Below are 26,113 nucleotides of genomic sequence, written 5' to 3' on the forward strand. Positions count from 1 at the left end.
AAATTCCTCCGAGGTAGGAAAAACACCCCCGTTGGTCAAAGGGAAATAACCATTCTCACTGCCACCAACTGAGAAGGTTATTTCCCTTTGACCATTAATATGTCCCTCTATAAGTCCTTGTAGAATCTTAATCCACCAATAACTCCCTAACCGTGTGTTTGACTGGTCCCAATTTTTGTAAGGACCGTCTCAGGAATGTATAGAACCTGTTCACCAAGTTTGGTGACGATCGGTCCGTTCATTCTTGAGATCTATATGCGAACACAAACACACAAACACACAAACAAACAAACAAACAAACACATCGACCGAATCCTATACACACCCCTATACCGGGGGTGTAATAAACTCTGTTGGGTTTGTATGGGTAGTGAAAGGGTCAGTATTCTTGCTTTTCAGACACACCCCTCGCAAGTTTGCCTCAATAAAAGCAAGAGTTTTTCATTGAAACCCGACAGAGTGAATTACGAACATCATCTAAACTATGCAACACAATATTGCGGCAAATTTCGTTTCCCGATAAAACATTCATTCAAACCAAACAAGACGACAAATCCAACCGTATGCTATGAGAACCAAGCTCATCGCCAAAGTAATTGATATTCACTTCTTCCTGAAGCTGACAACGCCGCATTAATTACTGTTGCAGATTAGCTAGGGTCAAGGTGTCTGACCTTAATTATCAACGTCAGGACACACACACTCCTATCAGAACATTTCTCTGGCTGGCTAATGTGGCATGATAAACAGCCAATATTTACTTGACAAGGCATCAGTTAATCAGAGGTATAAAAAGACAATTACAGAAAGAGGCAGAAAGATAAATACAGTTATCGAGGTAGAGAAAAACGAAATGACCGACAGACAGAAACGGAAAACGATTTCTAAATAACCCACCACGGTCACGCATTATACACTGCATGAAAACGACAAAAAGAGCCTGACAGATGGTGAACGTACGCCATGCTTCCCTATCGAACCGTCGTCCCATCCGTCCCCACCCCTATCCTCCCCCCCTCTCATCACCAACCCCACCCTCCTCCCCCTGCCAGTGTTAGTGTGACAGGTACGGTACGGAAAACCCGACACAACGCGTGGATTTGGATGCGGAGAGCATGCGAGCACAGCGGCCACTCTTAGACAAACGAGAGACAGGTCTCGGACCTAGCTGGAGATAAGAGATGGGCTGATTTTTTTGCGTCTCGGATTCAGCGATGTCACAGTTGTGGAGTTTTAGTAGACCACACGGTCACCTCAGTGGAGTTTCAGTAGAGTAGTGTACATGTGTGTGTGTGTGTGTGTGAATACCGGATACTTTTTTCGAACTAATTGCCGTTTTGAGTTCAGCGACGACACTGTCACGGCAGTGGAGTTTTTGTGCATGTAAACATGTTCTCGCATTAGTCTCGGATGCAGCGACGACACAGTACCGCTTCGTCGATAAAGTCACAATAGTAGTGGAGTGTCAGTAGTACGTGCACGTGTGTGAGAGGATAAGAAATGGACTGATCGAGACTCTTTCTCCAATTAGTCTCGGATTCAGCGACGACACTTCTGCTTCGTCGACGCAGCACAACCAGAGAGCTGAATGGTTGACACAAGTGTATGTGTATTCAGTGGTGACTCTTAAGCTTGCTTCAAAGCTCTCGCGATGTTTTGCCAGTGTATGTGTATGACTTGAAACTCTCGCGATGGTGTAATTATCTTTCATTGAAACGTGTGCTGTGTTGTATTGCAGAGTTGATTAGTGACGATGTGATGTGAGATATAACTACGATTCAGTATTGGAGAGAGTGTTATATTAAACCACGTGGTGTCACAAGAGAGTTGGAAAAGGGATAGTGGTCATATTGATTTTTTTTTTTAAACAACGAACCTATGTGTGCGAGTGTTTTTGCAACGAATCGACGTGTGTTTATTGGAAGAAGAAAATATGTGATGATACTGGAGTATAATCATCGGACTGGACACTAATATCGATTTGCGTGCGGTGTGTTTGTGACGAATATACAGGTATTTATTCAAGGAAACACTCGTCTATGTGAGCGGTCATTTCGGATTGTTTTAATTGGCTTATACACTTTTAATTGGTTTCTTTTGGGGAAATGCTTTATTTTGATAATGGGTAAATATAAAGAACAATGCATTCTGGATGCCATCATCAGTTTGTAGTCAAGGAAACGCTCACCACTGTGAGCTGTCTTATTGGATAGTCGTTTACGCTACTTTTGTAATAAGCTTCTGAAGATGACACACGTTTTTATAAAGTTGATATTATGGAACAGCGTTTTTTAAGGCCGTAGTCATGTTTCTGCGCCAGGACTGAATTGCGGTTTTAATGACTCACGAGCAACAACAACAAAACAAAAACAAACCTTACCGTGTATATTAAACTAAGGAGTTTAAAGGCACTTTCCTTTTCGTCTGAATCATCCAAATGACCATCACAGGTCTGTCCAAGCTCTTATATGGGGCGAGAGCACACCTTATACCAGGACACATACCAAAAATCAACTTTGTGGAGTGGATTTGGATTTGTTTGTTTTTTCTTTTGAATTAATGTCGCGGATAATATTAACAAGGGTGTCACTTATAAAACTCAATCGTCATGACATTCCCTCTCTCCGTAGAAAGCATCTAGACCGTAACTGTCTGGTATGTGTTGAAGTGACAGTTAAAGGTCCGTGTCTACATTTTTATACCGAAATCGCCATTTGACCATTAAAATGCAGAGTCTATTATCTACAAATATCAACAATACACCCACTTTCGATCAGGAAAGACGAAGCCAGTGTAGCCGTTTGAAAATTCATTGTAGTATTCCAGCGTAGGACTCATAGTAGGATATCCTTATTTGGAAAATGCCAAGCGCAAAACTCCTCTCAAATCCCGTGCATTTCGTGCGTTTAAAAAAAAGCGTGGACAGCGCTCCAGTGTCAAACTGTTGCTGCACTTGTTTGGGCGTGGCTATAAGCATAGTGACAGGAATTTGATTGGTCAGTATTTTTAGGCAAAGCACGTGTTCTCAGCAAAAAGAAAACAAAATATTGGAAGCGTGAGTCACGCTACCCAAAAATAAAATCTTTTTTTTACATATATTTTTTTTCTATAACTTTTTTCCCCATGGTTCATTCATCATCTGACATAACTTTTTAGCGAAATCTAACCATAAGATTATTGAAAAAAAGCAAAAATGTAGACGACCACCTTTAAGGGCAGAATATACCTGCGCAGTTTCAGCGGCACAGACGACGCACTGCATATTATTCTAGGGCGCTCACGAGTACTTGGCCTGTTTTCCTTTCACGCAACGTGTAGCGGGCTGGGATAATCTGCAGTGCGTCGTCTGTCCTGCTGAAGTTACATAGGTGAGCGTGTACCTCACGTGAAAGCCTTGACACATCTGTTGCTTGGTGGTGGTTGTTTCTTGTCTTGAGAACCCAGAAGGGGTCACCCCGGACTGATTGAGCATCAATGTTATTCTGGGCTACCTCTTAAACAACTTTTCATTTTAAAGGTGTACTGCAGTCAAAGGAGGATTTAAAAACTCAGATTCTGTTATAATCGGTATTTTTTAATCTTGTTTATTTATTTATTTATTAAGGAGATTTCTATAGCGCATAACTAAATGCACTATGCGCTTACAGATCTTAATCTCTGTCAAAAGAGTCAAACATCTTAATATCGGTCAAAACAGTCAAAACAATCTGTCTGTATTTCTAGCGGTTGGCTTTGTCAGTAGCCCCGCGAGCACACTCCATTTCGTGAAAACGTTCTTCTCACCATCTCAGATTTCCTCCGAAAACGGGGTATGGGTGCCTAAATGGCACGGTCATACACGTAAAATTCCACTCGTGCAAAAAACACGAGTGTACGTGGGAGTTTCAGTCCACGAACGCAGAAGAAGAAGAAGACCATCTCAGATCTGGCCAGAGTTTTACATGGGATAAGAAAACCGCTTCACTAGGACACATATTTTTGTTTGTTTGTTTGTTTGCGTAACGCCCAGCCGACCACGAAGGGCCATATCAGGGCGGTGCTGCTTTAACATATAACGTGCGCCACACACAAGACAGAAGTCGCAGCACAGGCTTCATGTCTCACCCAGTCACATTATTCTGACACCGGACCAACCAGTCCTAGCACTAACCCCATAATACCAGACGCCAGGCGGTGCAGCCACTAGATTGCCAATTTGAAAGTCTTAGGTATGACCCGGCCGGGGTTCGAACCCACGACCTCCCGATCACGGGGCGGACGCCTTACCACTATAGGCCAACCGTGCCGGTACTTGGACACATACCAAAACTCAACATTCTGACTGCTACCTGTGCAGAGTTATTTTTTTTCATGAAATAATTTCACAGAATGCCACTAGTGTCTGTTAAAAATTATTTCTCAAAACAAATGTTAATTTGCAGAAAAAGCACCCAGGATGTTGATTGTGTGTGTGTCCAGGTGGAGGGATGGCCTAACACCCTGTAACGGCCTGGTAAGATTGGAGATGGTGAGTCGGATCGTTTGTGTGGGAAGGCCTCTGCCTCTAAGTTCATTCACCTTGTTAAAAAAAATGTTCTCACCCCACACACACACACACACATACTCAAGTACACGCATTAGGTTAAAATCCGTGAAATGAATTCAGCAACAAAAAGTTATAGGCGTGCTCTCAGGGACATACAGAAAAATGTCCTCCCCGAATTACCACGAGGGAAACCCCACAGGACTTCATGGAACTCCCTTATCTTACCTTACCCAGATAACGTCTGGCAGTATTCTACTTGGTACATGCACTTTTAAGGGACAACCTTTCTCGTCAATAAACGGTTCGATTCACAGTCTCAGATCTGGTTAGGTTTTTACATGGGATAAGACCATCCCTACGCTTGGTCATATACCAAATATTAACACTGTGGGTGCTCTCTTCGCAAAGTGGGAACGTTTTGATGAATTGATTTCGTATAATAACCAAAGGGAAATAAGCGCTCTAAATGCATACGACATGTGTAATGGAGTAAGCGAGAGTTATACGGAACCAATCTCCTGGCACCTTAGTAAAAGTTACCAGTGGCGTTTTAAGAACTCAATCAATCAATCAATCAATATGAGGCTTATATCGCGCGTATTCCGTGGGTACAGTTCTAAGCGCAGGGATTTATTTATTTTATTTTAATTTTTATTTTATGCAATTTATATCGCGCACATGATATTCAAGGCGCAGGGATTTATTTATGCCGTGTGAGATGGAATTTTTTTTTTACACAATTCATCAAAGCATTCTTCTCTCACCACAGCAAGCAGTCAAGGTGTTGATGTTTGACTCTGCGATCAAGCCAAGGGATAGTTTTATCCCAAGTAAAAGCCTGGTCAAATACCCGATTGTTCCGAGCGCTCTCCAGTCCACCCAGCTGGAAACGGGGAAGGCAAAGGCAGCGAGAGAGAGGGGAGATGGGCGCCGCCCTCATAAAGCTGGCCCTAGAAAAGTTAAGATCTCTAAGGCCTAAAAAAAAAAAAGGTGTGGTTACGGTAACCCGACCTACCCTATTTTTAGGGGCCGATCCTATAACTTTTTATTACATTTGTCACACACACACACACACACAAAAAAACAAAAAAAACGAGTGCAAAAAACGCAATGAAACCGAAAGCGCCCGAGTCGCACACTTATTTCCCTGTCAAGTAGGTTTAATTTGTACACATTAGAAAACAAAGTTTAAAAAAAAAAGTGATTGCCTACCTACCTACCCTATTTGTTTTGGCTATGTTACCGTAACCACACCTATTTTTTTTGGGCCTAACATCTCTCTCCCCTACGACCAGATGGTTATGGGAATACCTTTATCTGTACCGGTGTAGGCTACTTTACCAATAGCCTGGCCAGATCTGAGAGGGTGAGCCAAACTGTTTGTTTGTTTGTTTGTTCGTTCATGGGCTGAAACTCCCACGGCTTTTACGTGTATGACCGTTTTTACCCCGCCATTTAGGCAGCCATACGCCGCTTTCGGAGGAAGCATGCATGCTGGGTATTTTCGTGTTTCTATAACCCACCGAACTCTGACATGGATTACAGGATTTTTTCGTGCGCACTTGGTCTTGTGCTTGCGTGTACACACGGGGGTGTTCGGACACCGAGGAGAGTCTGCACACAAAGTTGACTCTGAGAAATAAATCTCTCGCCGAACGTGGGGACGAACTCACGCTGACAGCGGCCAACTGGATACAAATCCAGCGCGCTAGCTACCGACTGAGCTACATCCCCGCCCCTAGCCAAACTGTTTTTACGACAAGGAGTGTGTCTTTCAATTGTCATCCTCTGCGTAAGTGGTATGTGAGTTAAGTTCATCAGATGAAACTGAAACAGTTAAATGCTTGAATTTAATTAGTGATCTTGGAGAAAATGCAAAACTCGGGGACACTTTCAATGCCATGCTGGTTGGCTAATTGGGAATATATTTCAGGTTGCGCTTTAAAAAATGATTTTCGGGAGTAAAAGGAATTTTATACCAACACTTTTAGCTGAGAGTATGGCTATATTAATTTTGTTGTCGTAATCATATTATAACGTATAACACAAGCTACAGAGAAATTACAAACGTGGAGTTAACTGGAATTACAAGTCAACAACAGAACAAAAACATTAGCAGCCGCAAAAAAACCAGCAAAAACAGCAACAACACTTCCACCACCACCACCACAAGCAACACCCTATCATTAATAAACGACTTACATTCACAAAACTCACTCGTTCCAAATCCTCAACAAACACCGTCAGCAAACACGAGTTATCCCTTCGTCGCCTGCTTTGTTGTATGGTCATGAGTTATGAGGCGAAACGCATCCGTTTATCGATCCGTCCTAAATGGGAATGGTCCTGTTTGAGTATCGTACTCATCCTGAATATTCAGAACAATCGTTCTCTCGACAGGGAGTTGTTTTTTTCGGCGCTTGTTGGGCGACTGTTTGACGTGTATTGAATTTCTCATTCATTTACGAAAGGCATTTCAAGGTAAAACCTGTCCTGTGAACAGAGAGGGTGAGGAAGAGAGAGAGAGAGAGAGAGAGAGAGAGAGAGAGAGAGAGAGAGAGAGAGAGAGAGAGAGAGAGAGAGTGAGAGGAAGAGAGAGAGAGAGATAGTGAGAGAGAGAGAGGAGAGAGAGAGAGGAAGAGAGAGAGGGAGAGAGAGAGGGGGAGAGAGAGAGGGGAAGAGAGAGAGAGAGAGGGAGAGAGAGAGGAAGAGAGAGAGAGAGGGAGAGAGAGAGGGGAAGAGAGAGAGAGAGAGAGAGAGAGAGAGAGAGAGAGAGAGAGGGGAAGAGAGAGAGAGAGAGACTTTTATTCTTCATCATGTTCTGATTCCAAAACATATAAATATGTTATATTCGTATTAAAAACAAGCTCTGAAAATTAAAAATATAAAAATTATGATTAAAATTAAATTTCCGAAATCGTTTTAAAAACAATTTCATCTTATTCCTTGTCGGTTCCTGATTCCAAAAACATATAGATATATGTTTGGATTAAAAACACGCTCAGAAAGTTAAAACGAAGAGAGGTACAGTAAAGCGTGCTATGCAGCCCAGCGCAACCGCTACCTCGCTAAACAGGCTCGTCACTTTCACTGCCTTTTGCACGTTCAGTTTCATTCTGTGAGTTCCACAGCTTGACTAAGTGTAGTAATTTCGCCTTACGCGACTTGTTGTTTATGTGGTGTGTGTGTGTGTGTGTGTGTGTGTGTGTGTGTGTGTGTGTGTGTGTGTGTGTGTGTGTGTGTGTGTGTGTGTGTGTGTGTGTATGTGTACATTCTGACTGACGTGCGTTCCAAATAAAAATATGATTCGTTTGACACTAAGACGACGTTCTACGCATCAAGGAACTACAGAAACAGAATCTAATCTGACATAAAACTGGCATGGATGGAATATTTTGTAACACTGGTCTTTAAATATGAGACGGCAGAAGCTATCTTTTTAGGCATTTGCACAAAGCGGTATTTGTGTAGGACATTTGTGACCCTCCACCACGGAATGAGTCGCATGTCACCTTTGCATAATTTTCATATTTTTTACATTTTCCTAAAGAGTTTGTTATGCTCTATCCAGTGGTGAAAACCGTTTTAGAAAAGAACGAAAACTGTTTGAGTTATACGCCTGTGACTAAGGTGACCCTCACACTGTTACCAGACACTCCCCGGACTTATATTTAAGTCCAGCGCAGAACCGCTCGAGGTGACATGCGACTCATTTCGTGGTGGAGGGTCACATTTGATGTTAGTGTCTGATTGATCTTTGACAGGGGAAAGAATAAAAGAAAGAAAGAAAGAAGGAAAGAGAAAAACTCCGCGCTTGGGCAGTTTCAGTCCAAGCAGTGTTATACGTACGTATAGTTTACTTCTGCTCATTTTTAAGACACAACCAGTCTTTTTAATTTGCAGGGTGTCTGTTTATTGAACGTTCGTGTTTGAATCAAATGTACACTTACAGTCGGAGTCGTCAGATATATGTATTTATTCTTTTAAAGACAGAAAACACACAATGACCCCACGTACCGCCACCCTACCCGCGTCGGGCAGGTTATTCCCCGTGTTGAAGAAGAAGAAGAAGAAGAAGAAGAAGGAGAAGAAGACCCATTATCCATCGGTACTAGCGCTCTAAATGTACACAATGGGCAATGAAAGATTCTGTATTCTGTTTAAATTTCGCTGCGCAGCGGGTTCAGAAAAAGAAGAACAAGAAAAATAAGGCTTTTCTCGTGCATGGTTGTGCCCCATGACTTAATAGACATATTAGCAAACCACTTCCAGATGGCAGAAAGACGGATTACACAAAGAGGCAATTTACATGCGAATGGACCCTGGTTTGCATTCAAAGAGGTGCCATTATGCTCTTGACCTTATGCGTCTGAGCAAACAATCGAAGGTAAAATCCCATCACAGGGTCTTATTAGAAAGTGTTGGCTTTATCTGATTCTTGCATGTGCTGTTAGGCTGAAGAGGATTTAATGGTTCATCTGGCTTAGGCAGCGCCAGGCACTCGCCCGGCGGGTGAAATTTTAGAGCGCCATGCGCAGATAGCCAGACCTTCTAAAACCTTCCGCTCGTTTACCTGCTTTTCTCGGGAAATTCCGGGTTTGTTCCTAGAACGCAGTGGCGTAGAGGATAAGACATCGGTCTCCTAATCGGAAGGTCGTGAGTTCAAATCCCGGCCACGGCCGTCTGGTGGGTTAAGGGTGGAGATTTTTCCAATTTCTCATGAATGAAAGTGGGAGTTTCTGCCCATTAGCGAAGAAAAAGAAGAAGTTTCTAAAATTGGAGGATCTTGTTCGCATTAAAGGCTGGATGCATTTAAAGCTACAGTCCCTTTTTCTGATTTAGCTTGCTTTCCGACTTATCTGATTCTTGGCTCTGCTGCCAGAATAATGCAGATTTGAGTGGGTCATCAGACTTACACAAGTCACGGTCTCATTCAAATTAAGCATTGGATGCTTCTTCTTTTTTTTTAAAGCTGCAGTTCCCGCTAGTGATTTGACTTGCCTTGTGATTTACTGATTCTTGGTTGTGCTAGCGCTGTTGGGTTGATTTGGGTTTTAATAGCCAATGGGGGTTAGGGTTTCATTCATAAACGCTGACTAATGCATTCCCAACGTGTGATCAAAATTATCTTACTTTGTGGGTCGATGGTTTGTGGGAGGAAGCGGTGTCTCTGTCTCTGTGTCTCTCTCTGTCTGTATGTCTTACTTTCTTTCTCTTGTCTCTGTCTTTTTCTCTCTATCTCTGCCTCTCTCTTTCTATCTTATTTCACTATTTGAACAACAACAACAACACCAACACCAACAACAACAAAAACAACAACAACAACAACAACAACACAGCCGATCCTTATGCCTAAGCTTCAATCAAGGGACCGATTAAAGTGCCAATTACGAGTAAATTCGAAAATAAGCCCTTGATTTTGGTAATGAAATGGGTACGTTACCTATTAAATTCTGAGATTTGGCCTAATCTCCGCGGTAAAACGATATTTAAGAGTACATAATTCTGACCTATATAGTAGTTCAGGTGACTAATTGAAGACCTAAGGTACCGGTCAAGACCATAAAATAAAACAATGACTGAATATGGAAATGGGCCCTTGGTTTGTGTAATGAACCGGTCAAGTTACCTATTCTGCGATGCATACTGGTCTAATTATTAGTAATTGAGTATTTATGATGGCCATTGTGTGTTGGATTCGGTCGAAGTGACATATTTCTGAGCTTTAATGATATTGAAAATGGGTCCTCGGGCAAGAACCGGTCAAGTTACCTATTATTTTGTTGCACTATTCGCAGTAATTGAGGGATATGTGTTGTAATGGTCATAAGAGCTTCACGCAGCGGACACTGATTCAAAGTCAAATTGAGGATCTTGTTTCTTTGCGGCGTTGCAATATTCTCTTTCTGTCCTGAGGATTATTTTCCATTGGGGTTTTATGGTTTGGCTGCTTATGCATTACATCGCAGAAAAAAGCCATATGAAAGCTCTGCCAGGCACAGCTGTTGCAAGTAATTAATCGGGTTTGTGTGGGCATAATTGAAGGCAGTCAAGTTTATTCAGAGAGGCACTTTTTGGCTTCGTGGACACTCATCTGTGTGTGTTTTTGTGTGTATAACAGAGAGAGAGAGAGAGAGAGAGAGAGAGAGAGAGAGAGAGAGAGAGAGAGAGAGAGAGAGAGAGAGAGAGAGAGAGAGAGAGAGAGAGGGAGGGAGAGAGAGAGAGAGAGAGATGGAATTGGATGGATTGTTTGATGGATGTGCTTTTATTTCATTAGGGCCATATTCCCATATGACGGGGTGTGAACACAAAAAGTATAAATACACAAAGGTATAAGAATATACATACAAACCATCATACAAGAGAGAGAGACAGAGAGAGAGACAGAGAGAGAGACAGACAGACAGACATACAGACAGATAAATAGAGAGAGACAGGCAGGTAGTTAAAGAGAGAGAGAGAGCGAGAGAGAGCGAGAGAGAGAGAGAGAGAGAGAGAGAGAGAGAGAGAGAGAGAGAGAGAGAGAGAGAGAGAGAGAGAGAGAGAGAGAGAGAGAATGGGTTTTTGTGTGGGTATTGTGTTTACAGTGATAGATATAATTGTATATTACTCTTCCAGGCGTATTGTTAATGATAGGATGTAAGATGGCTCTTGGCATATGTTAAACCTGGAAAGGACATGCACTGGCATTCACGGGAAAGAAGTATTAAAGGCTTTTGTCAAAGAGTCGAAAAGCGATCAATAACAGAGAAAGGCGGACCAGCAACCATTGCATGCAGGCTCGACCAGGTGTTGAATAATGTATCAGTGGCACGCCTAGTTGAGAACATTATAGACAGTTAAGGCCCCCACAATATTTGTTTCCGATGACAAGGCAAAACAAGTCGCGTAAGGCGAAATAACTACATTTAGTCAAGCTGTGGAATTCACAGAATGAAACTGAACGTAGTCCGCCGCTAGTGCAAAAGGCAGTGAAAGGGACGAGCCTGTTTGGCGTGGTAGCGGTTGCGCTGTGCTTCATAGCACGCTTTACTGTAGCTCTTTTCGTTTTAACTTTGTGAGCGTGTTTTTTATCCAAACATATCATATCTATATGTGTTTGGAATCAGGAACCGACAAGGAATAAGATGAAAGTGTTTTTAAATTGATTTCAAAAAAAGAAATTTTGATCATAATTTTTATATTTTTAATTTTCAGAGCTTGTTTTTAATTCAAATATAACATATTTATATGTTTTTGGAATCAGGGAATGATGAAGAATAAGATGAACGTAAATTTGGATCGTAAATTTTTTTACAATTTTCAGATTTTTAATGACCAAAGTCATTAATTAATTTTTAAGCCACCAAGCTGAAATGCAATACTGAAGTCCGGCCTTCGTCGAAGATTGCTTGGCCAAAATTTCAATCAATTTGATTGAAAAATGAGGGTGTGACAGTGCCGCCTCAACTTTTACAAAAAGCCGGATATGACGTCATCAAAGGTATTTATCGAAAAAAAAACTTCCGGGGATATCATTCCCAGGAACTCTCATGTCAAATTTCATAAAGATCGGTCCAGTAGTTTGGTCTGAATCGCTCTACACACACACACAGACAGACAGACAGACAGACAGACAGACACACACACACACACACACACACACACACACACACACACACACACACACACACACACACACACACACACACACACACACACATACACCACAACCCTCGTCTCGATTCCCCCCTCTACGTTAAAACATTTAGTCAAAACTTGACTAAATGTAAAAAGTAGGGTAGTTTATTTTTAAATAATCAAAGTCTTCTTTTTTGGTCATTACCCAGGCGCATGCGGCTATTGATTGACCGGAACTGGTTCAAACTGTGTCCCCTGGATCTCGGAGAAGAGAATCGTTCTTTGTAAAATCTGCTGAAATCGATTCTTTGTCATTTGTAATTAGTGTTTTGCAGTTGTAGGGTTGGGAGGAAAATGTAGGGTCGGTCAGGGAACCGGAAACACTGAATTTGTTTAGTCCCAATCCGCAGAAAAGGGAGTCAAACTAGCGGGATCCTATTGTTATTCAGGTCTGCACCAAGACAACTGTCATCATTTAAAAAAAAAAAAATTCTCTGTAGATCCTTCTGTTTTGATTAAGTTCCCAATACCCCCCTCCTACATTTTGTTCTTCTGGTTAATAATTGTGTTGTCCACCATCATGAAAACTTGTGTAACTTATCATTGTTATGGTCACGTCAAATAAGCATTTGCTTGAGTTCGTGTCCTGGTTGCATTTTTGTCAATTGTTTCATGTCATGTATTTTGAATAAAATTGTGTTTAAACCAACAGTCATCATGGAAAAACCAGCATACTTCAAACCCAAAATGACTCTGTCATTGTAGTCGCGTGCAACTATGATATGTGACCCTCCACCACGAAATGAGTCGCATGTCACCTCGCGCGGTTCTGCGCTAGGCTTAATATAAGTCTGGGGGGTGTCTGGTAACAGTGTGAGGGTCACCTTAGTCACAGGCTTATAACTCAAACAGTTTTCGCTCTTTTCTAAAAACGGTTTTCCCCACTGGATAGACTCACTCTTTAAGAAAATGTACAAATATGAAAATCATGCAAAGGTGACATGCGACTCATTCCGTGGTGGAGGGTCACATATTGCAATACGAGAACATCTTCATCAAATGAGGCAAGGCGCTATGATCAGTGATAACATTAGTCTGCCGTGTTCAGCGAATTGATGTTTTAATTTTGTCAACGTTTTAAGTTTGTTGTGTTATTTAAAGCTATGAAATGAGCCACGTATGACTTTCTTACCCCCAAGTGATAAATTTGTGCGTCTAAATTCTTTGGTCCAGTTGGTGCTGTGTCTGCAAACACACAATTATGTACATTGATACTGACTGTATCGTTCCTTAAGCATTTCATTAATTTGGCGAATTCGACTTTGCGAAGTCCACTTCACGAAGCTCGCCGCACGAATCTTTGACACTGAGTTTTCGATAAGAGTGCTCGTGAAGTCGACTTCGAGCTCAATTAACAACGGCCTTGTCGCACGGAGAGGCTTTACAGGAAATGTCATATGAGTCTGCAACATGATCTCGTCAACAGCCTCTAATGAATGTGTCCGCACAGGTCAATGAATCGTGGAATTGCCCAGGAAAAGGCGTTGGCCGCGTTAAGGAATCGTCTTTCACGCGTACACGATCATCTTCACCGCCTCAGATCTATACTACCTTTCAAATACAATAATAGAATCCTTTCAATTGGGTAAATAGGCAAAGCAAGTCAGGTGGAAGAGCACTGGACTTTTGATCCTAGGGTCACGGGTTCGAATCCAGGCCGGGACGGACACGGGTCAACTCTATGTGCAGGCTCAGAGACGGTATGTATGTCCCACCCGTGTCACCACTGTGGCACGTAAAAGACCTCGGTCATTCTGCCATAAGTGCGGGTGGCTGATGACACCTAAGCGGCACGCAGGCACCTGGGGAGCGCGACTCTTGTTGCTGCTAGATTTCCACAGGGATTGGGATAATAGAGCACATTAAATGGGTAAAAAAAATGAAAAAAGACACGGTAAATTTGATTTCAAAACCCCCCTTGGGTTACAGAAATTTGAAGAAAAAAAACAAGCAATAAAAACAACAACAAAAAAGAAATATAATAACGAGACACAACACTTCATAGTTGTTAAGCAATAGTGATCAAACTTGGCTAATAACTATTTGATTATTCCACAAATGTGTTTGCATTTTGTCTTACTTCTGGTAAAGGTATCTGATACCAACAATCAATAGAGTTGGTGGTTGTGAGAAGGAATGTCCGTTTAACCGGAGCGTAGTGAACAGGATATTGTATCAGTCGGGGTTCTATTGTGGTAGAAAAGGCGTGGTTGGTATTCATTTGTTTAGACATTCCCAAACTACAGGAGGTCTTCTTGTCATTCTTTATCACAGAGAGGAATTTATTCCTGAGTACGCAGTACTAGGGTCCTGCAGACTTTAATTGTGTGTCTGTTCGTCTCGACTTAACAGCTTATTGCTGGGAAACTACTGGGCGCAGTTCGTTCAAAAGTTGATACACTAACTTGATAATAGGTCCGATTGATCGTATTAAAACTTCATAATGTTACCTGGGACCTAAATGCGAAATAAATCACAAAAGCCACTCTTAACGGCGGGCGCGATTCGCGGTGGGATAGAACAGCCGTTCGGCTGATAAACCGCCCAGCCAGCGACACCACACCAGGCTTTGCGTGCTTTGCGTGCGTGTACCACTGCGCGAGGACTATAAGCATTTGAGTTCACTGGCGATTGTCAGATTTGTTGGCTTGGAGGAAAGCGTTTTCGACTTTTTAAATTCTTGTTTACTATTGTTTATTATGAACGTTTTAATGTTTTATTTTTTACTGTAATAATTTTTTTAATTGTGTAAAATAATTTTTTTTATTTTTTTTTTTATTTTTATAATCCAAGTGATCCTGGTGGAAAGCGATTCGTCTATGGCCAAAGTGATCCGGGTTCGATTCCCGGCATGGGCGGTCTATTTTTTTTCTTTTTTAATTCTTGTTTGCTATTGTTTATTATGAACGTTTTAATGTTTTATTTCACTTTAATAATTTTTTTAATTGTGTAAAATAAATAAATAATTTTTTTTAATTTTTAATCCAAGTGATCCGGGTTCGATTCCCGGCATGGGCGGTCTATTTTTTTTTTAATTCTTGTTTACTTTTGTTTATTATGAACGTTTTAATGTTTTATTTTACTCCAATAATTTTTTTAATTGTGTAAAATAAATAAATATTGTTTTTTTTTTGGTTTTTTTAAATCCACGTGCACAAGACAAAAATTTTTATACTGGGGGAGCGAGCCAGTCTGAAGAGTACTCGGGTCCTGCGCCAGCGTTTTTTATAAGTCGTGCTTTGCGGTCATTGCATGTTCAACAAGTGTCAATCGATTAAGACAAATGATGTGCGTGGAATATTTCTTCCTTTATCTCCGTCTGCTATTCTGTATGTCGGTCGGTCTCTCTGTCTGTCTCGCTCTTTCTCTCTTCTTCTATGATTATGTGTGTGTGTGTGTGTGTGTGTGTGTGTGTGTGTGTGTGTGTGTGTGTGTGTGTGTGTGTGTGTGTGTGTGTGTGTGTGTGTGTGCAAGCGTACATACGTGCGCGCGCGTGCATGTGTTTCGCTGAAAAGCGCACAAAGCAATTAATACCATCAAAGCACTCTGCCTGTGAAAAACGGTAACAAAGCGTAGCAAACTATTCTGAAATGGTTACGATGCAGCGGTGCGTTTCAACTTAAATGGAACCGACCTCCCAATGTTGCCCACCATGTAAACCATCACGCATAGACCCCTTCAGGCTTTTACATGGGATATCCGCGTCCTTACACTTGCATACTTACCAAATATCAGGAGTCTGTCCGCTTTTTGTGACGAGCAGGGACTTAGCAATTTGTTGCTGCGTTATGACAAAGCAAAATGAGCTCTTAAAATATTTTTTTTTACCCCTTTGCACAGGAAGCAGCCTTATAAATAAATAAATAAATAAATAAATCAAATAAATTAAAAAAAAGTTGATTTTTGGTATGTGTCGAAGTGGAGGGATGCCTCTGGCTCACGTCAAAGTCGGAAGGAAAGAATCAGTTTTAATAAAACAAACTAAATAACTTAAATAGATAATTAAATAAATAAACAAATGAAACTATCTTTAATTGCAGTCAACACAAGGAAAAAAACAACAACTTTGAATTGTGCGGTCGATCTGGTTCGAGAGATGCAGGAGGTTCCTTCTTAGCAAGGAACCACAGACGACAAATCAATAACCGTATGAAAAGAGAATTAGACACTGAGGCAGAAAAATAGAAAATGTTTAGAGAAGTTTCTGTTAATGTTTTCCCCAATACGATATAAACAGTATGTCCTTTGTTGGGGAAATTAGAAAATGTACTCAGATCCTGGAGAAAAAAAACACAGAAAAAAACAGTAGGAACTTAACGTAGGAAATGAACACATATCCTAGAAGTTGCTATGCATTTTTCCGAAATAAACAAACTTTATGGCGAACAAAATAAGACATGTATACATATCCTGGAAGTTTCTCTGTGTGTCGTGTTTCTTTTACCGACATAAGAAGTATATCCTTTGTATGGAAAAAAACACACACACCAGGAAATGTACACAGCTCCTAGATATTTCTGCACTGTTTTCCATTATAAACAATATGTCCTTTGTTGCGCAGAGAATAAAACAGAATAAACCGATAATCGCCTCAAAGCAATTGTGGATATTGAAGTTGAAACAAATCAAGGAAGTGCTTTCGGAATCCTTGGCTAATCTGTGAAAATAAGAAATAAAAAATCAGGATGGAAGAAAGACAATAAAAGTTGAAAGTGTCAGGAGGCTAGTTCTGCAGAGCTCACTTACTGTTATAGTCTTAATTTGGAGCGCGCGCTTACTTCGTTGTTTCTGGGATCTAATCTGTGACGCTCAATATTTAAGACATCCATTACCTGGAAAGTCGACTGCCGGTGAGCATGCCAGAATTGTGTACACGCGTCTCTTACAGTACTACCTGGTTGGCCAGTACTATCTGGTCAAATGGGTCAAAATAGCCATTTCTGCACTTTTGCTGCTTGTGGAAGACACTTCAAATACTCCTATGACACGAGTGATAAATATCAAGCCTACTGACAAACTGCCACATTTTCGCGTTTCGTTACATTTTCATTTTTATAATAATTTTCTCAAGCAATGGGAACTCCCGGGGATTCCCCTTTTACGCGCGCGTCATGAAGTTCGGCTGCAAAATGCACGTGTCGCTATTGTTCATCTGTGCCCTGCTTGTAGCGTTTTGTGGCGAAAGAGGACTTGCGGCAGACAAAGAGGACGAGAAGAATGTAAGCCGGTATACACATAATTATATGCAATTGTGGCAAACTATCATTCATTGAATGTGTTGCATTGTAGTGATCTAGTTCCGTTTTTCCTTTTTGTTCCCCCCCCCCCTCCACCAGCCCCCACCCCCAACACACACACACACACACACACACACACACACACACACACACACACACACACACACACACACACACACACACACACACACACACAGAGTACAGATAGAGAGGGAGAGAGAGAGAGAGAGAGAGAGAGAGAGAGAGAGAGAGACTGGAGAGCGAGAGACAGAGCGAGCGAGACAGAGAGAGAGAAAGAGGGAGGAAGAGAGAGATATATATAAAGAGAGAGAGAGAGAGAGAGATAAAGAGAGAGAGAGAGAAAGAGAGAGAGAGAGAGAAAGAGGGAGGAAGAGAGAGACGGAGAGAGACGGAGAGCGAGCGAGAGACAGAGCTAGCGAGAGACAGAGAGAGAGAAAGAGGGAGGAAGAGAGAGAGAGAGATATAAAGAGAGAGAGATAAAGAGAGAGAGATAAAGAGAGAGGAAGAGAGAGAAAGAAAGAGAGAGAGAGAGAGAGAGAGAGAGAGAGAGAGAGATGGAGGGGGGTGGAAAGAGAGTGAGTCAACCCGAAAAGAAAAGCCGGATAGCGATAATATTGACATAACAACTGTGTCAGTGTGGGTGAAAGACTACACGCTACCAGCCAGTACAGGGGGCGGTGCGTGTGTGTGTTTTCGCCGTGAGATCGAGCTTCGCTCATAACTTTTTTTTAAACTTTTAAATTTTTTTTATAGTATCATTGCTTGAGCATCTCGCGACGGCTACAATGTTAGACCTGTGTACGGGACGCTTTAAAACTGCTCGCAAAGGCAAAAGAAGTTTCGTTCAGGGAGAAGTCCTTACATGTTCACTGCTATCCAGATAGTACTGGTTTGCCAGGTAGTACTGTAACACACAATTTACCTATACGCATCGAGCTTTCTTGAAGCAACTCTGAGACATGGGGTGGAATAGTGTGTCCGGTCTGTCAGTCTGTATTAGTCGTGTTGGAAGACACCAACCACGAATCAGATTACCAGATCGTGACTTTAGCTGCAAACAGCATTCTTGTAAAACTGTGCAGCTTTGCCCTTATCATTACTAAAAGCCTCAAGCCTATGGAAGTGCTCGAAGCCAACGCCACCAGTGTTCGACGTCACAGACATCAGTTTCAAGTTCTGGGTGTCGAGACAGATACACGAAGAAAACCTCCCCATCTTTTGTGCGCTGACTCGAATATAACATCGCAAACTGTTAGAAGCAAGATACCTTCCACTAGAAACCTTCGCACAAAAGATAGCCGTCGAAAAGTGTGGACACGACGAAAACGGAATGTCTTCATCAAGTCAGTGAAGTCATCAAGTCAGTGACGTCATCAAGCCACTTCCAGGATTATGTCTGACGCATGGCCATTACCTTGGCTCAAGGGGTCCTGCAAATCGTGAATATTGCATAAGTGACGCTCATGGAATGACGCCATCTCCACGTGACGTCATTCAGACACGCGTAGGATGTCTAACCCCTGGTTTCACCGAGCGCTGCAGCAGAAGAAAACCGTCACGTGGAGTCCTTACGCCATGGCGAACGAAGCATTCGCTACGGAAGTCACTCCTCCAACTGTCAGTCGACGTCACAGAAACAGCGGGGTGGTCGGATTGGTGAACGGAGAAGACACAATTCCGCCCCCACCAACGTAAGTTGAATTTTGCGTGTTCGTTTAATTAAAGGAGACGGGTTTGGGCATTGACTTTAACCTGTTCGCTGCTAGTAAATATTTGTATACAGAGCATTACCTGTATTTACCTGAATTGACAATTTACAATGTTGCCTTTATATATAAATGAATACACTTCACGCGCACACATTATTCGTTTGTTGTTGTTGTCCTTCCTTGTTGTTTATTGAGCGGTTCGTTGCCCGTTAAAGCAAGTTAACAAGAACGTCAGCTGACGTCCTACAGGCATCGACAGGGTTAAAGGGGAAATTAACATTTCAAGCTGAACATACGTACATCTCCCGTGAAGGCTTTTTGGCAGACAACCACATACTCACTCCGAAATGCAAGAACAAGAACGAGAACAATCGTAAAGGTATCGGGTTTTTCTCTCCCTCTAACACGATTATAGTTACCGTCGAAGACAACTTCATATGGCATATGGTAGACAACAACATACTCACTCCGAATCGCAAGAACAAGAACGAGAACAATCGTAAAGGTATCGGGTTTTTCTCTCCCTCGTACACGATTATAGTTACCGTCGAAGACAATTTCAAATGGCATATGGCAGACAACCACATACTCATTCTGAAATGCAAGAACAAGAAGGATAACAGTCGTAAAGGTATCGGGTTTTTCTCTCCCTCGTACACGATTATAGTTACCGTCGAAGACAATTTCAAATGGCATATGGCAGACAACCACATACTCACTCTGAAATGCAAGAACAAGAAGGATAACAGTCGTAAAGGTATCGGGTTTTTTCTCTCCCTCGTACACGATTATAGTTACCGTCGAAGACAACTTCAAATGGCATATGGCAGACAACCACATACTCACTCTGAAATGCAAGAACAAGAAGGATAACGGTCGTAAAGGTATCGGGGTTTTCTCTCCCTCGTACACGATTATAGTTACCGTCGAAGACAACTTCAAATGGCATATAGCAGACAACCACATACTCACTCTGAAATGCAAGAACAAGAACGAGAACAGTTTTTACTGATATTTTTAACGACTCTTTACAACAGTGCAAAGTCCCAACCTGTTTTAAATTGTCCACCATCATTCCTGTTCCAAAGAAGAGTACGGCCGGTGTCATCGTTGAACGATTACAGACCCGTTGCTCTGACGTCAGTAGTGATGAAAGTCTTTGAACGGTTTGTACTGAAGTACATTAAGGCAGCTACCGACCATGTATTAGACCCGCTACAATTTGCTTATTGGACCAATAGATCTGTGGACGACGCAGTAGCTTTAGCATTGCACTCAGTCCTTCAGCACCTTGAATCTGCCAACTCGTATGCCCGCATACTTTTTCTGGACTTCAGCTCTGCATTCAACACCATTGTGCCATACCAGCTGTTTGAAAAGTTGCAAAAACTCAAGGTTCCTGATACATTGTGTAAATGGACACTAGACTTTCTGTTAAATAGAACTCAGGTTGTCAAGATTAATAACATGTTCTCTGCCCCACTCACACTGAACACAGGTGCTCCACAAGGCTGCGTGCTGTCACCTCTTTTGTTCACCCTTTTTACTAATGACTGCGTTTCAAACCATGATTCTGTCTTATTTTTAAAGTTTTCTGATGACACAACTATTGAGGGACTAATTCGCAACTCTGACGAGTCTGCTTATAGAGAAGAGATTAGGGCTATGGTCGACTGGTGCGATGCTCACAACCTACAACTTAATGTTCAAAAGACTAAAGAAATGATTGTAGATTTCAGGAAAAAAAAGACCCCTCTGACTCCTCTATCAATCAAAAATCAAAATGTCGACACTGTCGAACACTTCAAATTTCTGGGCACCACTCTTTCTAATACCCTCACGTGGGAGCTAAACTCAAATCATATAATCAAAAAGGCCCAGCAGCGCATTTACTTTCTACGCCAGTTAAAAAAATTCGGCTTGAAGCAAGAAATCTTAAACCAGTTCTATAGGGCTACGATTGAAAGCATCTTGTCTTTTTCCATCACTGTCTGGTTCAGTAGGGCTACTGAGGCAGAGCAGATCAACCTAAGCAGAGTTGTACGAACAGCTTCCAAGATTGTGGGTTGCGAGCTTCCCTCCATTGCCTCCATATACACATCCCGAAGCGCTCAGAAGGTCAAAAAGATTCTGGCAGACAACTCGCACCCTGCTTACAAGTTGTTCCGGCCCCTACCCTCGGGCAGGCGTTTTCGCTCGATCAGGACACGCACCACGCGTTTCAGAGACAGTTTTTATCCAAGTGCAGTGCGTGTCCTGGCTCCTTAAGTCCTCTAACTGCCGTTCTTAGTTAAAATTGAGCTTTTACTCAAGGTTTATGTCCTGGTATTTTGTTGTGAGACACAGCCGTCAAGCCTTTAAATACCTTATTTCTTAAAGTTCACCTACCCAGTGTAGTATTGTAATAAATGTTTTGGTTTTAAAATTATTAAGGATTTGTGATTTTAGTTATTGTCGTCATAACTGATGTCTGATACATACATAATTCTTACTGATACTTCTATACTGTTTATCTTACGCATATGTACAATTGATGGTTAAACACGTTTTGTTAAGGAGGAGCATGCTTGCGCGTGTGTGCTGTTGTGGGTTTTGTGTGGGGAATGTATGCGGGCGTGCGTGAGCGTGTGTGTGACTGAGATTGCAAGCGATGTTTGGAAGGGCGTGTATGGATTGATTGATTGTACTCTGGCCAAAACATGTCCCTAGTGTACTGCACATGGTTGAAATAAAGTCTTATGTCTTATGTAAAGGTATCGGGGTTTTTCTCTCCCTCGTACACGATTATAGTTACCGTCGAAGACAACTTCAAATGGCATATGGCAGACAACCACATACTCACTCTGAAATGCAAGAACAAAAACGAGAATAATCGTAAAGGTATCGGTTTTTTTCTCTCCCTCGTACACGATTATAGTTACCGTCGAAGACAACTTCAAATGGCATATGGCAGACAACCACATACTCACTCTGAAATGCAAGAACAAGAACAAGAACAATCGTAAAGGTATCGGGTTTTTTCTCTCCCTCGTACACGATTATAGTTACCGTCGAAGACAACTTCAAATGGCATATGGCAGACAACCACATACTCACTCTGAAATGCAAGAACAAGAAGGATAACAGTCGTAAAGGTATCGGGGTTTTCTCTCCCTCGTACACGATTATAGTTACCGTCGAAGACAACTTCATATAGCATAATTATGGTAGACAACCACATTCTCACTCCGATTCGCAAGAACAAGAACGAGAACAATCGTAAAGGTATCGGGTTTTTTCTCTCCCTCGTACACGATTATAGTTACCGTCGAAGACAACTTCAAATGGCATATGGCAGACAACCACATACTCACTCTGAAATGCAAGAACAAGAACGAGAACAATCGTAAAGGTATCGGGTTTACCAAAGGTAATTATGTTAGCTTCAATTCTGGCACTCTTGTTGCTAGCATGCACTCGGAGTTTTTGTTTTATTAATAAAATAATACAAGTAGGCAGAAACCGAATTTCAACCTGTGTGTTGTATCAGTAAAATTGAAATGTGAAAAATCGCCACGTTAGAATCGAGTTTATTTTGACATTTTCTACTTTAAAAATGATTGTTCTGAGTAATTAGACACATCTTATTCTGTGCATATTTTTGTCGGGGTAGACCGTTAAATAAGGCTGATAATTGCAGTGCTACCAGCAGGAGGTGAACTCGTTCTGTTGCGTTGTAGATGTAAACACAAATTCAACACATGTTGCCGTACTATGCCGGGGAAGGCAAATCAATAATGTTTAGGGAAAACATGATGTAATTCGTGCAAAAAGTAAAAGCTACGAATAGCAAGCTGTTAGCTGGCGATGTGGGTGTTGGATCTGTGTGTAATGTTACTTGTACAGTTGGCAAACCTCAGTGTTTGTTGTCCCTCCTTGTCCTGAATAGCTGTCTGTCTTTTTGTCTGCCTGTCTGTCTGTATCATTCTGTCAGTCTCTCTCACTCCACACACACACACACACACACACACACGCACGCACACACAAACACACACACACACACATACTCTCTTTCTCTCTCTCTCTCTCTCTCTCTCTCTCTCTCTCATCTACACTAAATATATACATTATTGTTTTACACAAACTCTTAACTTATGATTCCCATTTAATGAGCTGATTCTTTACCTCTGTCATTCCTGTGTGCAAATACAAATAGTAAGTACATTTGCACACTAGAAAAATACATGCACACTATAGACTGTGCATGGGACCTTATTTTAAAGTTTGTGAATTGACCGAATTTTGACCAGAGCATAACATTTACCAACTATATTTTTGGGGTTAAGTTAATTAAATCTTCTGTATTTTTAATTCGTTATTGTTATTTTGTTTTTGCCATCTTCAAAAATGATAGCAGAAACCGAATTGTGCCCACGGCAAAGCCTGGAACGATGCCTTTCATATGTTTACATGCTAGTTCGATATGGTTTTAATGCATACAGGACATCAGCCGGGATGCAACGTACACTGTACGCTAAGTGTACAGTTATATTGTAACGCTAAGGCATTTATTTCCCTCGTATCTGTCTCTTTTGCTGTTTGTTTGTTTGTTCGTAAGCTGACAGACGCAATAGCCTACTTGTAAGGACGTTAGCCTTCAAACTTGAAGATTCGGGTTTGAATCCCTGCTGGGCTTGGTAAAGGAGATTTTTTCCGATCTCTAAGGAAATCATATGCAGACCGTCTAGTGCCTTATTCTCCTTCCTGTGTACATGAAAGAAATAGAGCAAAGAAATACGAAATAGATCCTGCAATCCATGTCGCTGTTATGTGGGTTATAGAAACACGAAAATACCATGCATGCATTCCTCGCAAACAGAGAATGACTGCCTAAATGTCGAGGAAAAACGGTTGTAAAAATCCATTCGAGTGTACGTGGGAGTTTTGGCCCAAGAATACAGAAGGAGAAGCAGAAGGATTTTTTTGTAATTAATGGTGTGTGTTGTTATGCTGAAGAAGAGCTTCAGGACATATGAGAGGAATGACGGAGATACTCCGCTGTACACTCATGATCACCGATTCATTCTGGTTTACTTCAAAGGAAGTGCGAACAACTGAGCATGCATACTAATGGCACACGTACACTTATATTAAACATCACACTATGTGGGAAATATCGACTGCGTTCAGTGTCATTTGATATTGTATTTTTCATATCTGGAATTGACTGCAGAAAATCTATTACCATTTTCTCATCATGTTGTCTACCTCTCTTCTTCCTCTGTGGGCGGGCGCAAGGGTTGTATGTCTGTATGTATGTCTGTTTGTGTGTTTGTGTGTGTGTGTGCGTGTGTGTGTGTGTGTGTGTGTGTGTGTGTGTGTGTATGTGTGTGTGTGTGTTGACAAAGAAACAATGTCCATTTATCCATAATACCTATTCCAAAGAAACAAAATATCAAGAACAAGCAGACTGACAAACAGACACACACACACACACACACACGAACACACACACACACACACACACACACACACACACACACACACACACACACACACACACACACACACACACACACACACACACACACACACACACACACACAAGTCTCAGGTCAAAACGCTGACAAACGAAACAAGTCGCGTAAGGCGAAAATACAACATTTAGTCAAGCTCAGTCGAACTCACAGAATGAAACTGAACGCATTGCATTTTTTCCGCAAGACCGTACACTCGTAGCATCGTCTGTCCACCGCTCGTGGCAAAGGCAGTGAAATTAACAATCCAGAAAAGCGCGGTAGCGGTTGCGCTGAGGAGGATAGCACGCTTTTCTATATCTCTATTCTTTTTAACTCTCTGAACGTGTTTTTAATCCAAACATATATCTATATGTTTTTGGAATCAGGAATGGACAAAGAATAAGATGAAATTGGTTTTAAATCGATTTCAAAAATTTAATTTTAATCATAATTTTTATATTTTTAGTTTTCAGAGCTTGTTTTTAATCCGAATATAACATATTTATATGTTTATGGAATCAGAAAATGATGAAGAATACGATAAACGTAATTTTGGATCGTTTTATAAAAACATAATTTTAATTACAATTTTCAGATTTTTAATGACCAAAGTCATTAATTAATTTTTAAGCCTCGAAGCTGAAATGCAATACAAAAGTCCGGGCTTCGTCGAAGATTGCTTGGCCAAAATTTCAATCAATTTGATTGAAAAATGAGGGTGTGACAGTGCCGCCTCAACTTTTACAAAAAGCCGGATATGACGTCATCAAAGACATTTCTCAAAAAAAAGAAAAACACGTCTGGGGATATTATACCCAGGAACTCTCATGCAAAATTTCCTAAAGATGGGTCTGGTAGTTTACTCTTAATCGCTCTACACACACACACACACACACACACACACACACACACACACACACACACACACACACACACACACACACACACACACACACACACACACACACACACACACACACACACCACGACCCTCGTCTCGATTCCCCCCTCTACGTTAAAACATTTAGTCAAAACTTGACTAAATGTAAAAACGAACATGCAACATTAACTGTACAAACCCGAACAAAACACTACTACCAACAACAAGAAAGACGGGGAAAAAGGGTTACGCTACTGCATGGACGCACGCACACATTTGGTCCACACGTTTATATCAGAAGGATCTACACACATCTAAACACACGTTCTGTTCATTATGTTTCAGAGTGCATGTGGAGTTCTTCACGAACGAAAAGTCATTCAAGGAGCGGTTGCAGCTCTACTTCATCAAAAACCAGAGATCCAGTGAGTAAACTCTTCGTATTTGCTATTTCGTATTTCTTCGTAACTTTGTCAATTAAAAACTTGTTAAAAAATAAACAACAACTGGTCCGAAAACGTAAAGAATGGACACAGAGGAGGTTTCCTGACCTTCTGTCGACA

At 41.5% G+C, this 26,113-nt stretch overlaps 1 protein-coding gene across 1 annotated transcript in view; it reads left to right on the plus strand.

Annotated features, from left to right (window-relative positions):
- The first annotated feature begins 18,864 nt into the window (after positions 1–18,864).
- Positions 18,865–26,113, plus strand: part of LOC138947952 (potassium channel subfamily T member 2-like) — a 99,186-nt gene continuing 91,937 nt past the window's right edge. The window contains exons 1-2 of the mRNA XM_070319476.1: positions 18,865–19,154; positions 25,896–25,975. Of these exons, the coding sequence (XP_070175577.1) occupies positions 18,973–19,154; positions 25,896–25,975 (262 nt within the window). The 5' untranslated portion in view covers positions 18,865–18,972. The remainder of the gene's footprint in view (positions 19,155–25,895; positions 25,976–26,113) is intronic.

The sequence above is a fragment of the Littorina saxatilis genome, linkage group LG15 (assembly GCF_037325665.1).
Source record: "Littorina saxatilis isolate snail1 linkage group LG15, US_GU_Lsax_2.0, whole genome shotgun sequence".
In the NCBI taxonomy this organism is placed as follows: domain Eukaryota; kingdom Metazoa; phylum Mollusca; class Gastropoda; order Littorinimorpha; family Littorinidae; genus Littorina; species Littorina saxatilis.